This window comes from Euprymna scolopes, chromosome 41 (genome assembly GCF_053919585.1).
Source record: "Euprymna scolopes isolate OS-2025 chromosome 41, ASM5391958v1, whole genome shotgun sequence".
Classification (NCBI taxonomy): Eukaryota; Metazoa; Mollusca; class Cephalopoda; order Sepiida; family Sepiolidae; genus Euprymna; species Euprymna scolopes.
The window spans coordinates 11,141,944-11,158,134 of record NC_136522.1 but is presented as its reverse complement, the minus strand read 5'-3'; the positions used below and the strand labels follow the sequence as shown (position 1 = coordinate 11,158,134).

Below are 16,191 nucleotides of genomic sequence, written 5' to 3'. Positions count from 1 at the left end.
ATATATACGTAAATTGAATAAAATCACAACCTACATGAACAGAACTTCACTTATTTTGGCGTTAAGCTCTTACAGCTGTTTCGTGAAAGGATGGACAATTACTTTCACGAAACAGCTGTAAGAGCTTAACGCCAAAATAAGTGAAGTTCTATTCATGTAGGTTGTGATTTTATTCAATTTACGTATATATATATATATATATATATATATATATATATATATATATATATATATATATATATATATATATAGGTAAAATACACGTATTATTTGGATTCTTCAAACTTTTGTTCTCATCTGGAGTGTTATTTGCACAACGTTTCGGCCGATGTAACCTCCGACCTGTCGAACTCGGTAATTTTTCTGCCGAACTCAAGAATTTGCTAAAAATTTCGAACAAAGCCTTTTATTTAATTGTATTTTGAAAATACAATTTCGAATTACTCTGAACTTCTACCCAGTCATGGCTGACGGAACGAGAGCGTGCTACCCACGCTCTGCTCAAAATTCTTTGCAGATTCCGAAGTTCAACAGAAATATCCGTGAATTCGACAGAAATATCCGTGAATTCGACAGAAATATCCGTGAATTCGACAGAAACATTCCCGAGTTCGATAATATACACCTGAAGAAAGTCGGAAGTTACATCGATCGAAACGTTGTGAAAAGAACACTCCAGATTAAAACAGTAATTCGAAGAATCCAAATAATTCGAATGATCAATGCCGATTTCCAAAATTCAGAAGCATAATGAAAAATTTGCAATTAAAAATTGATTCAATCCGAGGCAACGCCGAGTTTTCTTACTAGCTGTTATGGCGTAATAAATGTGTAACTTACTACTGTATCCGGGGTGTAACACCAAATGCTCGATCAAAAATGACTGCTCATGCGCATCCCAGATTTTGCTGTTCAGGTCGCCCGTTCGGATCAGAATTCTTTCCTTCTTTATTTTAGCCCTGCAAACGTCATGATAGAAAGATTTTTTTAATAGTATATATATATATATATATATATATATATATATATATATATATATATATATATATATATATATTGTGTTGGTAGTAATTATTTGTTTGTTTAAAACAAAATATATAAGTGTGTCACCCAAAAGAGTGCTCAGAGAGTTGTCCTTGGCCTGACGAAGCGATTCCCCTTACTGGGTTTCCGCTGAAACATGTATGCTTATGTGTAGCCATTTGTTTGTAAACTAAATTCATTTATATATATATATATATATATATATATATATATATATGTGTGTGTGTGTGTGTGTGTGTGTGTGTGTGTGTGTGTGTGTGTGTTTCGTCCCTATTTCAGAGGACATCTTCAGGATATTGAAGTAAAAATGCAACAAAAGAAAAAGTCATAGACCATACGAAAAAGAGAACAGTTTTTGAATCCTACCCATGTCGGGAAGGACAAACATATGTGTGTGTATGGGAAGGTTGGGTTGTTAAATGTCTATATATATATATATATATATATATATATATATATATATATATATATATATATATATATATATATATATATATATATATACACTTTTAAAAAATGCGTTAAATAAATTTTGTTGAAATATTTAAGGAAAAACGGTTAACCAGGATCTGTTTTGATATTTTGTTCTTTGATTATTATTTTCCCTATGCTAAATAGGGACGAAACGTTGATTATTTTAATAATTTCAATACTTAGGGACGAAACGTTGATTATTTTAATAATTTCATTCGGTTTTTCTATTTTTCTCAAAACATAACGTCAACCACCGCTGGTATTTTTATTTTTATTTTTTTATACACTCACACACACACACACACATATATATATATATATATATATATATATATATATATATATATATATATATATATATATATATATATATATTCAAAGTGTCAATTCATATTTTTTTAAATAAACAAGCATTTATTTGTTTATGAATCGCTCTTTTCGACGTGACTCACGTCTTCGTCAAGATAGACACAGTTTATAAAGTGTGACGAAGACGTGATTATGTTGAAAAGTTGAAATGTTTGTTTATTTTTTAATCTGCATTGAATTGACTTACTAAACGTACATTTTGAATTTTCACTTAAACAACGCTTTTATCGCGGAGGAAACATATCCTCATATATATATGCATATATATATATATATATATATATATATATATATATATATATATATATATATATACTGTGTGTGCAAAATTAAGACTTCAAGACAAGGTGTTGATGGCAACGAAAAGTGTATTTCATTTTATGTTACAATTGTTGTCCAGTTCGACAGTTTCAAGCATTATATCGTTTGAAAATTTTCAAAAACCAGCATTTCTTCAGACTTGCTCAATCATGAAATGTGATAATTTTGTAGTTTAATCCTTAAGTCAACCTTTTTTGGTTTAAAACCTATTGATATATGAAAAGATTTACTGAATTACACGAACTCAGTATATTACATATAAGTCTATGCATATATATATATATGTGTGTGTGTGTGTGTGTATATATATATATATATATATATATATATATATATATTAAATATATCGTTAGTTATCATTCCAAAATCAAAAGATGTATTTATTTCAAATTCATAGTATTTTATTCATATGTTAATGTAATGTGTCTTACACGTGTTTCGGTGAATAGCGGAAAATCCAACTCATATGAAACAGATACGTGTTCATCGGGAAAAAAAAACAGTTTATTTTTTTCCTTGGAATAAAAAGCATATTGTAAAGGAAAATGTTGATAAAAGGAAATGGAAATATTTAAAGTTCGCAAAATCATAAGAATAATGTTTTTTTTTAACTTTTAATTATTAATATAGTACATAGACACCCTTCAGATAAAAACTATTGGATTCACCATCCACGAGGAGACATTATTTTATAGCGCCATATTTGATTTCTCAAAACTACGTCATACTTCTGAAGGTTTCGTATTTAGGTTTAAAATTAAAAGCAAGAAGTTATTTACAAACTCTCGGAGATTCTATTCGCAAAATATTAATAATAAAAATCACTTTATATTCATTTCCCCATCAAAAATTCTTAACTAAATTTACAAAACTAACGTTATTTACATAACAACCTCAACTTTCAACATTTATTCAGGAATATATTTATTCCTCTCCTAAATAACTGCCTATTTCAAAATTTTAGTAGGTTACCTGGACATGAGTCAAACTTTTTAATATATATATATATACATATGCTCATAAAGCTATGAACATTACATAGGACCCGAGCAAAGCCGGACTGAACTGCTAGTATATATATATATATATATATATATATATATATATATATATATATATATATATATGATTTTATATTTTTTATTTTGTGTATATATATATATAAGATTTTATATTTTTTATTTTGTAAATATATATATATATAAATATATATAAGATTTTATATTTTTTATTTTGTGACTATTCATATATATATATAAGATTTTATGTTTCTATCTATTTCTCTTAATTCTAAAACCTAAACTTAATCTTCAGATCCCGAAATGTTGCTAAAGCTTATAAACAACAATGTATCCAAATGTATGTTAAAGGCTTAAATCTGATAAAAATTTAGAAAATCACAGTGATCTACAAAAACATTGCATGCAAATCTAGTTGTGATTTTTTAACGAAATTTTTATTTTATATTTAGCTCAAAATCCAAGAACACAAATTGAACAGTAGAATCTCAGCTACGTTTGAATTTGTGTTCATTAAAGTTATTTTTTTTTAATAATTCACTGAGTGATTAGTGGAAGAATAATATACCCAAAAATTGTATAGACCTTGAAATTTCCTTATATTTACCCTATTTAATTAACTCAAGGGAATGATGCCAAGTACGTCCAAGGATGGAGTACTGCGGCCACACCTGGGAAGGAGCTGCTAAAAACAGCCTATCCTGCCTTGACAGAGTACAAAATAGACTTCGTAGCTTAGTGGGGAATGCCCTTTTCTCTTCCCTGCAACCCCTCTCTCACAGAAGAGACGTTGCGAGCCTGTCTTTGTTTTATCGTTATTTCCATGGCAGGTGCTCGTCTGAGCTCCAATCCCTCGTCCCCCCCTCGCCAATCTTTCGCGAGAAAGACCCGTCTGGCTGAAATTGCTGTCAATAATTTCCCGCACTCTTTATCTGTGCCTAAATCCAAATGTAGATTCCATGAGCAGAAGAGACGTTTCGAGCCTGTCTCTGTTTTATCATTATTTCCATGGCAAGTGCTCGTCTGAGAACCTCCCCGTTAAGTAATGACACCTTATCAAATCCCCAATACAAACTATTACTACGATACTATCCCATTGATTACTGTACACACAATAACCCTTATCCCCGAGTGGCTCTTGGGACTTGATAAGTGGTGACCCCCATGTAAAAAAAGATATTAATATTTTTATTACGATTCGGTCATTATCAATTCTTAGCACTTACCTCGTTTCTGTAAACTACAGTTTAAGATTAGTATACAAACATTGTTTGACTATAATTAGATTCGTTTCAGCGAAACTTATCTAACATACTAAATTATTAATAAAATATATTTCTTCCTTTACAGCTTACGATACTTGGATTGCTACATAACTATTTATATGGGTTTGAAATAGGCTAGCATATGCTTTATTCTGTGGAGACAATTTTGTATAATTTCCTACTTTTAATTAAGCAAAATTTAAGTAGATATTACTATATGGAAGGATTCCAAAGATCATAAATTACATTTATTCTCTAGTTAGCTATATATTTATTTCACCACTATAATGCATAATGAATTTTATTTTTAATTCATTCCCTAGCATACCTAAAGAAGTTTGGCTCAATTTTGAAAGAACATAAGCGTTTTCTAGATGAATGTAATGCTATTCGATCCGACATAAGCCCTAGTATTATTTGCAATAATTACGCTACATTTGTTTACTACATTTGTAATTAAACAGTTTCCGCTTGATGGACAATTATTCTTAATTCTACAATTACAGTTATTTTCAGTAATATCATTGGTAGCAGTATGTCCACGTACGACTTGTGAGCGACATGTCGTTTCTATTTTAGCGTTATTATATCTTATATACGCAATTAACTTTTAAGAAGTGGAGAAAGATAGTTTAACATTATATTTTATTAAAGAACTAATCTAATTTGCTATCTATAAGAAAGATCCTATCAATGATACTTTAAAATGTTAAGGCATATTCTAGAGAAGTTGCTATGATATGTTTTAAGTGAATAAAAGGAAAACTAGAAGATATACAATAGCATCACAACAGCTTTGCACTGGAATCGAACACTTATCAATTCCGGGTGCCAAGAGGATATATATATATATATATATATATATATATATATATATATATATATATATATATATATATATATTATACCAATCCTTATTTAAGAAGCTCAATGTAACTACAGAGCAATATAGTGAATAAATGACAAAAAATTCATGATGTTGACTATCTTATATATATAAGATAATGTGTGTGTATATATATATACACATTATCTTATATATATATAAGATAATGTATATATATATATATATATATATATATATATATATATATATATATAAATGAATAGTTAAATTAAAAAAATAAAGTAAAAAATACAATAACATTTACCGCATGTGGCATGGTGAACGTTTACCACATTTCCGCAACATTCATTACATATCAAAAAATAAATACAAAATAAAGAAAAACATTCAATTCATTAATAACATTTCATTTTATTACATCGAAGTTCGATTTGGGTTAAATTATTCCAAACACCATGCACTCATGCTGCATTATTTGTGTTTTGTGAAAGCAAATTTATCATCAGTTGTTGTTTTTTTTTCTTCGGACTATTGCCTTCGCCAACGCGGATATAGATATTTTAAGTATGTTTTAGCTGATATACGCGCCAGTCATCTACATGTTTTTTTTTTCTGATACATTTTTATTATTCTAAGCAAGACAAAGAATGATTTAGAAAATTAATCTCCTTAACCTAGGGTTTCGATGTCTACCATCTCATCAGAGGAGAGAAAATATTAGCAAATAGTTATAAAGGTATGAACCCTATTTGCTAAAGTCAGTGAGACATGGAAATTCAAAGTGAAAATAATACATTTATCATAAGTCCTGTAGCAGGAGGATTTGTAGAAAAAGGATATGAATGTTTTTGTAGATCCAGCTTGCTTGGTAAAATCCATGTTATACGTTCTCTACATCCGTTTGGTAATAATGTCCAATATTGGGTAATCCGCGTGCATAACCATTTGACTAACGTGACAACTTGAGAACTTTACACCGGGTCCTTTGAAATCAATATTTCAAAAGCTAAGTTACGCCATTTTCTATCTATAATTTGGAAATCCACCTGTCTTGATATCGCAAAAACTTATGTATTGCAGACAATATTGTCTATTCATTTATATATTTTTCTCCAGGTTTGATTAAATTTCTGAGCATTTCAACTGCACTTATCTTTTGCTCTTTTTCTCTGTTTTTTGTTTTTTGGGTTTTTTTTGGGGGGGGGTCCAAATTACATTCTGCACTATTAACTAAAGACTGGAAAATGCTTTTTTCTCAGCATTATTTCTTAACCAGTCTAAACTTAGTACCCAAGCCAAATTGGTCTACTCTTAACCAGCTGTTAAACGGGTTCCTCCAAAGTAAATTAATAGTAATTAAAAAAAAGTACCTAAAATTGGCTACATTCATTTGCATAGTTAAATTATTTGGGCAGTATTTTTTTTCTCTTTTCATTGAACATTGTTTGTGTCTCTTTTGTTCTTTTTTTTTTCTTTCGGTGGGCCAATGTTCGAACGTTCTGTTCGATGTTAAAGAGAAATTCTCCATAGTCACGAACGTTTTCGACTTCCATGAGTCGTCTTCAGGTGAGTAATGAATCAAACTATTTATTTTAAAATTTTATTGAAAAAGTCTATGAAAATCGTTTAAAATCGTTAAAAGCACTTAAGCGTGCCCTCTCCATCATATTAAGTCGGATTGGTGGTTGGTTGGATGCCACATTTCGTCGATGGGACAGAGGCTGAAGCTTAGATGCCAGTTCAGGGCTTATCAGATTGGCGACTCTCTTTTGAACCTTGTCCAGGAGCGAGAAACTAGTAGCAGATGCACCAGCCTAAATATGACAGCAATACTCCATACATGGGCGAATGGTGGCCTTATAGAGGTACAGGATATTTTCAGGTGTTAGTAATTTTCTAGCCCCGTGAAACCCACTTTGGAAAAACCGATCTAGAATACCAGGGATATAAGAGGCGTGTGCAGGGGGTACGAAAGTGAGCAGAAACTCCACATCAGTCAGTTTGTTTGTTTGTTTTTTCAGCGGAGAGGAGATGAAAGGCGCCATCATAAACATTGAATTTTGACAGTGTTGTCAGGTGTATTCTGTACCTCCGACCCGAGCTTTGTGTAGTTAGAATATGGGGAACACGGTGGTATACATTATTCAACAGAATGATATAGGTACCTTTATTGCGATTCAACAATTATTAATCCTTAGCACTTGCCTTGTTATTGTTAAGTATAGTTTAAGGTTAACAGACAGACAATTAATTTCAGCGAAATCCTATCTAAAATACTAAATCTATAATATAAATCTCAATCGTCTGGTTTGTATGTATGTATGTATGTGTGCATGTATGTGTGCATGTATGTATGTATGTATGTTTGTATGCATGTATGTATCTATGTATGTATGTATGTTTGTGTGCATGCATGTATATTTGCATGTATGTTTGTGTGCATGTATGTATGCATGTATGTATGTTTGTATGTATGTATTTATGTATGCATGTATGTTTGTATGTATGTATGTTTCTGTGCATGTATGTATGTGTTGTGTTCATGTATGTATGTGTTGTGTGCATGTATGTTTGCATGTATGTATGCATGTATTTCTGTATGTTTGTATGTATGTCTGTTTGTATGTTTGTATGTATGTATGTATTTATGCATGTATGTGTGCATGTATGTATGTATCTATGTTTGTATGTGTGTATGTATGTCTGCCAAAAACTTTTGACATATACGACGGATCTTGACGAGATTGGCATCGTTTTGAAGCTCGACGTCTCGGACGACAAATATCGAAAAATTGGCACTTTTCTACAAGGAGGGTGTCGGTTTTTGTATCGCCATTTTCGCAAGCTATTGTTTCGGTTGGATTGACTATGCTTTATTTCAACGTTCCGAACTTCCAGTCGAGGGATAGAAACATCGGCTAAGATGTCACATTTTTTAACCATTTTTTCTTCTTTGCGTTACGAGTTCGAGCCCGCCTGTCTACTACCACTTTTTTTAACACTCCTACCTATTGTTGTTTTGATCCCCCTCTCTATTACCACTTTTTTACAGCCCCACCCTCGTGGTTCCTTACTAAACCACCTACACACTTGGGCACCCCGCTACTGTTGTTTTGAACACCCCTGCCGGGTGTCCTTACTATACCACCTAAACACCAGGGCAACGCTGGGCACGCCTGCTAGTCATTATTAAAATATATTTCTTCCTTTACACGTCACAATGTATATAAAATTTTAGCTTAACTATTTATATTGGTTCGAAATATAAGCGCCGTGTATAGAAAAGAGTGGTTTTCCTTATACACGGCGCTTGGTTCTATGTGATTCTGGAAGCCTTGTATAGTTTACTTTATTTTATTTATATTAGCCACAAAAGAATAATATAAATGGATTTTGCTATTGATGAAGAAAACAGTCCAAAGAAAAACATGCAAATGGATGCTGGACTAAACAAAAAAAAAAAGAGGGGATAGCATTTTTTAATACTTTAATTGCAACTTACCTCAAACAGTGAGCCGCGGTGAGAAGCCAAAACTCGTTAAGAATGACCGCGCCACAGTGGTGCAATTTACCCCAAAACCAGACCTTGAGAATTCTCGCTTGCCAAGGGAAAGCGCCGTATTTGGCTTTCTGACCACCGGAAATGCGTTGAGCCCTTTGTGTTATTGGCCTCTTGCCGCACATTGCTATGAAACAATAAATACAAAATCGACGGATGTAGATGGTGCATCCTCCCAAAACCCCCAAATCGAAAAACACATCTTTCGCAAATTTTTACATTATTATTATTATTATTTATTTTGTTTTATTTTATATATTTATTTTATTTTATTTATATGTTATATATTTTATTTTAATCTATTTTGTTCATATTTTATTTTATTTTATTTATTTATTTTATATATTTATTTTATTTTATTTATATTTTATTTGTATTATTTCATTTTTATTTTATTAATTTTTTATTTTATTTATATTTTATTTTATATATTTATTTTATTTTATTTATATTTCATTTGTTTTATTTTATTTATATTTTATTTGTATTATTTCATTTTTATTTTATTAATTTTTTATTTATATTTTATTTATATTATTTATATTTCATTTATTTTATTTTATTTATATTTAATTTATTTTATTTTATTTATTTATTGTATATATTTATTCTATTTTATTTTTATTTATTTTATTTCATTTTTATTTTATTTATGCATTTTATTGTTTTTATTTCTTTTTTTTTTTTTGCAACTAGCAAAAAAAAATTTTTCTGTGATCGCATAGTTTAGCTAGGCTGTGAGGGTTACAGAATTGCGAAAGGACTACATGCAATGTTTAGTTAAAGCAAAATAAATTCTTTTTGATTATTAAAACATTTTTATCAAATAGATTTCAAAAACCCCAGAAAGTACACAATTGACTTGTGCGCACTCTAAACAAACGGGCCATAAACCTGAGTTGTTTTGGGGTTTTCTATTATTACAATGTCGATGTAGGGAAATATTTATTTCAAGAAAAAAATAGAGGGAATTCTAAAAAGAAATTTTCTTTTTTTTTTCTTTTTTTACAAAATCAAATTTATAAAACTCACTATGTTTGTCCGTCTGTCTATCTGTCTATCTGCCTCCATATTTCCAACCTCTATCTCTACCGAAACTAAAAGTCGCAGAGCGGTGCTAGGGGCTTCGAATGAATGGATTTTTTTTTTTTATGGGCCGTTCTTTTATGGGTCTTTCGCCTGTTGAAATAGTTTTTAAGGGGTCAAAAGGGGGTCAAAATTTAAAAAAAAAATTGTTATACATTTTGTACATTCATCTTAGTTTATTTTTAATTTTTAATCATTTCATATGCGCGTCATGTTGGTACAGTGGTAACGTCACCAGCTTTGAATGCCACAGTTTTGCTTTCGGTTTCGATTCTAGCTGATGGCACCCAAATACTTTTTTTTTACTTTTAAAATCACGACTCTATAATAATATATATGAAATCTGGACAAATTAAAATATCATATTTAAGCGTATTTTACGACCAGGAAAAGCCGGGCGTACCCCCCTCCCTGCTAGAGTTTTAATAAATAATTGTCTTTATTTGTCAAAACCGAAGATTCTGTTTTTTTTTTAAGTTGTGTACACTTTAAGCGTCCTAAATTCTCAGGGTCATTCTAACGTCTTAGGGCAGTTAATCAATTTTTTCCTTGGGAAATAAATCCTGTGTTTTTTTTTTGGGGGGGGGGCTATGGAAAATATATTCTGTGCGCTTTTTTTTTTCCTTTGTAAACGATTATGCGTGTTTTTGTTTTTTTTAAGAGGGTCTTTGTCGGATAGGAGGCTTGCCACTCGGATTTAGGGTTAGTGGTAAAATAAGACTAGGGGTAACTACTTCTGATCATCCTGAAAACTTTGCAGGGAGAACTAAAACAAAAAGAAATTATTTTAGAGTTTATTTTATGGTTAATTAGTATCACATATAAAGCTATTTTATAAATCTCACCTGTCTGTTTAAATGTATGTATGTATGTATGTATGTATGTATGCATAAAACTTTCGATAGAGGCGATGGATTTTCACGAGATCGGTATCGTTTTGAAACCGACCCTTCGGTCCACAAATATCAAAAAATTGACTAAAATCATTAATTCCTTCACTCTCAGCTGGGCACTTTTCTACAGGAAGGGGTCGCTTTTTGTTTCGCCGATATTTTCGAAAGTCATCCTCTCTTTTCGATTGACTAGCCTTAATTTTAACGTTCGCCACTTCCGGTTTAGCGATGAACGCAACGGCAAAGACGTCACTTTTTTTTACGTTCTTTTTCTCCTTTGGTTCGAGCTTGCCTGCCTACTACCACTTTTTTTTTTTTTTTTTTTTTTGCTCAACACACACTTGCAAACACCCAGGCAACGCCGGGGACCCAGGCTACTTTAATGTAAAACTAGTTTTATATACCAGGTCTTGCCCTGTCAAAACATATTGCCGGGCAGAGGGATTAGTCATAAACTATTTAAGATACACCGAATATTCTAACTTGTTACGAAAAGTGATCACATGTTGAATTTAGGGAAGCATAAAACACATTCATCTTGAAATATGAAAATCAAACGGGAAATAACTCTCACAGCTTAAATAAACAAGCTTACTTTCGGTTTTAAACACAATTGTTGTCAGCTATTAATAATTGAAAATAAATAAAATTAAATATAAAATAAATTTTAAATAAATTAACTTTAAATAATTTTACTAACTGGAACAATTAAAACGTTTCTATTACAATGGACAATTAATAAAATCGAGCTAATTATTAAAATAGTATTTTAAATATTTATTTTTGGTGAGTTTTCTTTGGGTTTGTTTTACAATCCACAGAGATACAAAAAACAAGTAGTCAAAAATAACAAATATATAACAAATAAATGTTACCAAAGGCAACATAAGTTACTCTTCTACCTATATGGAAAAGATTTTAGTGGTTTTACTCACTTTAAAACGTGTAATCGGTTCGAAAATCATACAGTGTTATCGATATATTTTTAAAAAAGACAAATGACGGCGAACTCTTAGTTGAACAGGTAAGTTTGTGAGAATGAGTTCAAACTAAAAAAGTACGGTATAGAAACTAGCTCAATACATGTTACCGTGACATAGGCGGACATATATTCGGTGGGTTTCTAACAGTATTTTGTATAATTTGTTTGTTTGAACTAATTTTCCCAAACTTACCGTGTTCAACAGAGTCCGCCGCCATTTGTTTTTTTTAACTACATCAGTAAACACTGTGTGTTTTTCGAGCCGAATAAGCATTTTACATTAAATAAAAACACTAAAATATTATCCAGTTAGGTAGAAAAGTAACTTATCTTGCCTTTGATAACATTTATTTGTTATATATTTGTTTTTTGACAACTTTTTCGAATCTATGCGTATAGTATTACAAACCTGTATTTATTTACACCTAACTATGGTGTTTGTTCGCCAATTTTCGCACTTAACTGTGATATTACTTCAGACCTAACATTGGTATTTGTTTACACCTAAACTAACTTTCACAAAATTTGGCCATAGCTTGCTAAACTCTATTGTCTAGTTCTAGGAATCCACTCTTGAAGCCTATACCGTCTCTCTTTTAAAAAAAAAACGGGGGGGGCAGTTTATCGCTAATAGCCTGAATCACCCTTTACAGTGAATGGCGACGGGGTAGCTCAGGCAATTATTTTAGGTAAGAATTCATTTCCTCTTGTGCACTAGATTTTCACTTCCTGCTTTCCGACCTTGTGTCACATTATCCCGCGATGGAACGAAGTGAAATACCAGCAGTAGTGACGTCGCCCCCCCCCAACACCGAGGACGGAATAAAATTCAATCTCTCAGCACATACAGAGAATTAACCAATGAAGGAAAGCGTCTCAGTCCAACAAACTACAAAAGAAATTAAATAGGACGTCATTTCTAAAGTTATCGCCAAACAATGTTCGCCTGCCGTAGACAGGTACTTTGGGTAGTAGGGTGGTAAGATGCACCAAGCGATTCTCAAGAGGGAGGGGGTGTAGTGTAACGGTGGGTTACCATGCTGTTAGTCGGATGCAAACAAAGATAATGGACGATCAAAGGAAAGAAGAAAAAAACAAACAAAAGCATTCCCGCGCACAAAAAAAAAGAATTGAAATCATTAAATAACGCCCCTTCTCGCTTCAAACTCTAACCCTCCCGCTTCGCCCCCTCCAAAATTTAACCCTTCCGCTTCGCCCCGAGAAATTCCCCGAAAACGAAGTAAATAAATGGGTAAAACATGGATGAAAGTTTAACAACTTCTGATGAAATCCAGATAATATATAATTTTTTATTTTTCTTATTTTTAAACATTTCTGATTCATTTCTATCGCTAAATTCAATTTAAATACAATTTCTAATTCACTTCGTTGTTTAAATACAATTTCTAATAGATTTCGCTATTTAAATACTATTTCCAATTCATCTTCAAAATAAAATGCTATGTCAGTTGCATTTTTTATTGTTAAATACCATTTCCAATGCATATTTATAGTAAAATATTCGAGATGCACTTTAAAGTTTTAATGCCATTGCTGGTGCATTTTATAGTTTAAATACCATTTCATATGCATTTCTATAGTTACATACCATTTATTTGTGCACATAAATACTATTTTTAATGCGCTTCTGTATTTAAATACCATTTCTTATTAGCTCAATATTATTTCCGATTGATTTTTAGAGTCAAATACTATTTCCAAATTCATTCCTATATCAAAATACCATTTTCGGTGCATTTCTAAATTAAAATACTATTTACGCTGTATTTAAATGCCGTTTCCTGTGCATTTTCGGTGCATTTCTAAATTAAAATACTATTTACGCTGTATTTAAATGCCGTTTCCTGTGCATTTTCGGTGCATTTCTAAATTAAAATACTATTTACGCTGTATTTAAATGCCGTTTCCTGTGCATTTTCGGTGCATTTCTAAATTAAAATACTATTTACGCTGTATTTAAATACCATTTCCTGTGCATTTTCGGTGCATTTCTAAATTAAAATACTATTAACGCTGTATTTAAATACCGTTTCCTGTGCATTTTCGGTGCATTTCTAAATTAAAATACTATTAACGCTGTATTTAAATACCATTTCCTGTGCATTTTCGGTGCATTTCTAAATTAAAATACTATTAACGCTGTATTTAAATGCCGTTTCCTGTGCATTTTCGGTGCATTTCTAAATTAAAATACTATTAACGCTGTATTTAAATGCCGTTTCCTGTGCATTTTCGGTGCATTTCTAAATTAAAATACTATTTACGCTGTATTTAAATACCATTTCCTGTGCATTTTCGGTGCATTTCTAAATAAAAATACTATTAACGCCGTATTTAAATACCATTTCCTGTGCATTTCCAGTGCATTTCTAAATAAAAATACTATTTACGCTGTATTTAAATACCGTTTCCGGTGCATTTCTATATTAATATACCATTTCTGATGCATGTTAGATAAATATCATTCTCGATGCATTCTAGTCAAACACCATTTCCAAAGCATCTCCGTACATAAACCATTTCTGATGCATTCCTTTAGTTAAATACCATCCCCTATACATTTATATAGTTAAATACCATTTCTGATACATAATGATGCATTTCAACATTTAAATACCATTTCCAATGCTTTCTATAGTAAAAAAAAAAATGACTCAACTTTGTGAATACAAAATACCTACGGAAAGCAGTGTGCAGCAGAGATCACCCAATAGTCACTGAGGATTGAAGCCCCGCACCAATGGCTCGAGGTTCTGCTTCCGTCCGGATGGTGACTGTCTATTAATCGGACTGCCACTTGCCAAGGATAGATACCATACGTGGCATTCGTGCCGCCGACAATTCTGGACAAGTTCTCCTTAGCCACTGTTCTTTCTTCACGTCTTCTTCGGGCGGCACGGGGTCTTTTGCCACAGACAACATCTGGGAAGGGACACAGAATGAAAGAACAAAAAAGCTGGTCAGTTTCCGAATGTCATGTTAAATTTTAGCAACTGCAAATTTTTTATTTAAGTAATTATTATTACTGACATTATTACTGACATTTTTAATGAATGCTGAAGACGTTTACAACTTCAGAAATGTTTTTTCCCTCCCATATTATCATTAATCGGCGATTTGTAATAAATTTAATAATTTATTAAAGCAGTTATTTTGTAAAGGGCAATGTGTTCGATTTTAGCAACTGCAATATTTTTATTTAAGTAATACTTATTACTACCATTTTATTTATGAATGCTGAAGATGTTTGACACGTTCATCCCTTTACATAAAAATGTCTTTCATCTCCTGTTATCATCAATCTGCAATCTGTAGTGCAGCTTTGTAAACAGCCCCTTTTGTTAAGCAGTTATTTTGTAAAGGGCAACATTAGCAGTTACAATTTTTATTTTGGATAATTATTATTACTGTCACGTTATTTGTGACTATTGAAGACGTTTGCCACATCCCCTACTATCATTAACTAGCAATTTGTAAATAGTGTGACTTTGCAAATATTACCTTTAGTGGAGCAGCTTTTTTGTAAAGGGCAAAATGTGCGAATCTAGCAGTTACAATTTTTTCATTTGGATTATCATTACTGTCATTTTATTTATGAAGTCTAAATATTTCCGCCACTTTTATGATACAAAATGTTCTCTTTCATCCCTTGCTATCATTAACCGGCAATCTGGTTCCGTAATTAATGCATTTACTTAAGCCGTTATTTTTAAAGGGAAATGTGTGATATCTTAGCAGTTGCAATTTTTATTTGGGTATTTATTATTATTGTCATTTTATTTATGAATGGCGAATACTTCCGCCACTTTAAGTCTGTGATGTTAAAATGTCATTCATTCCCTCATTTCATTAACCAGCAATTTGTAGTGCGGCTCTGAATAACGTATTTACTTAATCAGTTATTTTGTGAAGGACAATGCAGGCAAATATAACAGTTACAATTGATTTATTTAAGTAATTATTATTGCTGGCATTTTATTTATAAATGTTGAAGCCGTTTGTTGCTTTCACACGCTTATGTAGAAATGTCTCTTTCATTCCCTGCTATCATTAATTATTCATTCATTAATCATTAATAATTCATTAATTAATCATTAACTCGCGATCTGTAGTGTGGCTTTGAAAATTCTGCCTATAATTAAGCAGTTATTTTTAAAAGGAAAATGTGCTATTTTAGTAGTTACAATTTTTATTTGGATAATTATTATTACTGTAATTATATTTGTGCATATTGAAGACGTTTGCCATGTTTACCTCCTGATGTAAAAATGTTATCATCTCTTATCAATAAGTAATAAAGTGTGTCTTCGT

General features: G+C 31.3%; 1 protein-coding gene across 3 annotated transcripts in view; it reads right to left on the bottom strand.

Moving 5' to 3' along the window:
• Window positions 1-16,191, bottom strand: part of LOC145266351 (serine protease svh-1-like) — a 228,974-nt gene that overhangs the window by 11,021 nt on the left and 201,762 nt on the right. For 2 of the 3 annotated variants that reach the window (XM_080121964.1, XM_080121965.1), the window contains 2 exons: window positions 14,562-14,802; window positions 841-959 (listed from right to left, as the gene is read on the bottom strand). In XM_080121964.1, coding sequence (XP_079978090.1) covers window positions 841-959; window positions 14,562-14,802 — 360 coding nt within the window. Of the gene's footprint in view, window positions 1-840; window positions 960-8,841; window positions 9,026-14,561; window positions 14,803-16,191 lie in introns of all 3 variants that reach the window. The other variant, XM_080121966.1, reaches the window with a different exon arrangement.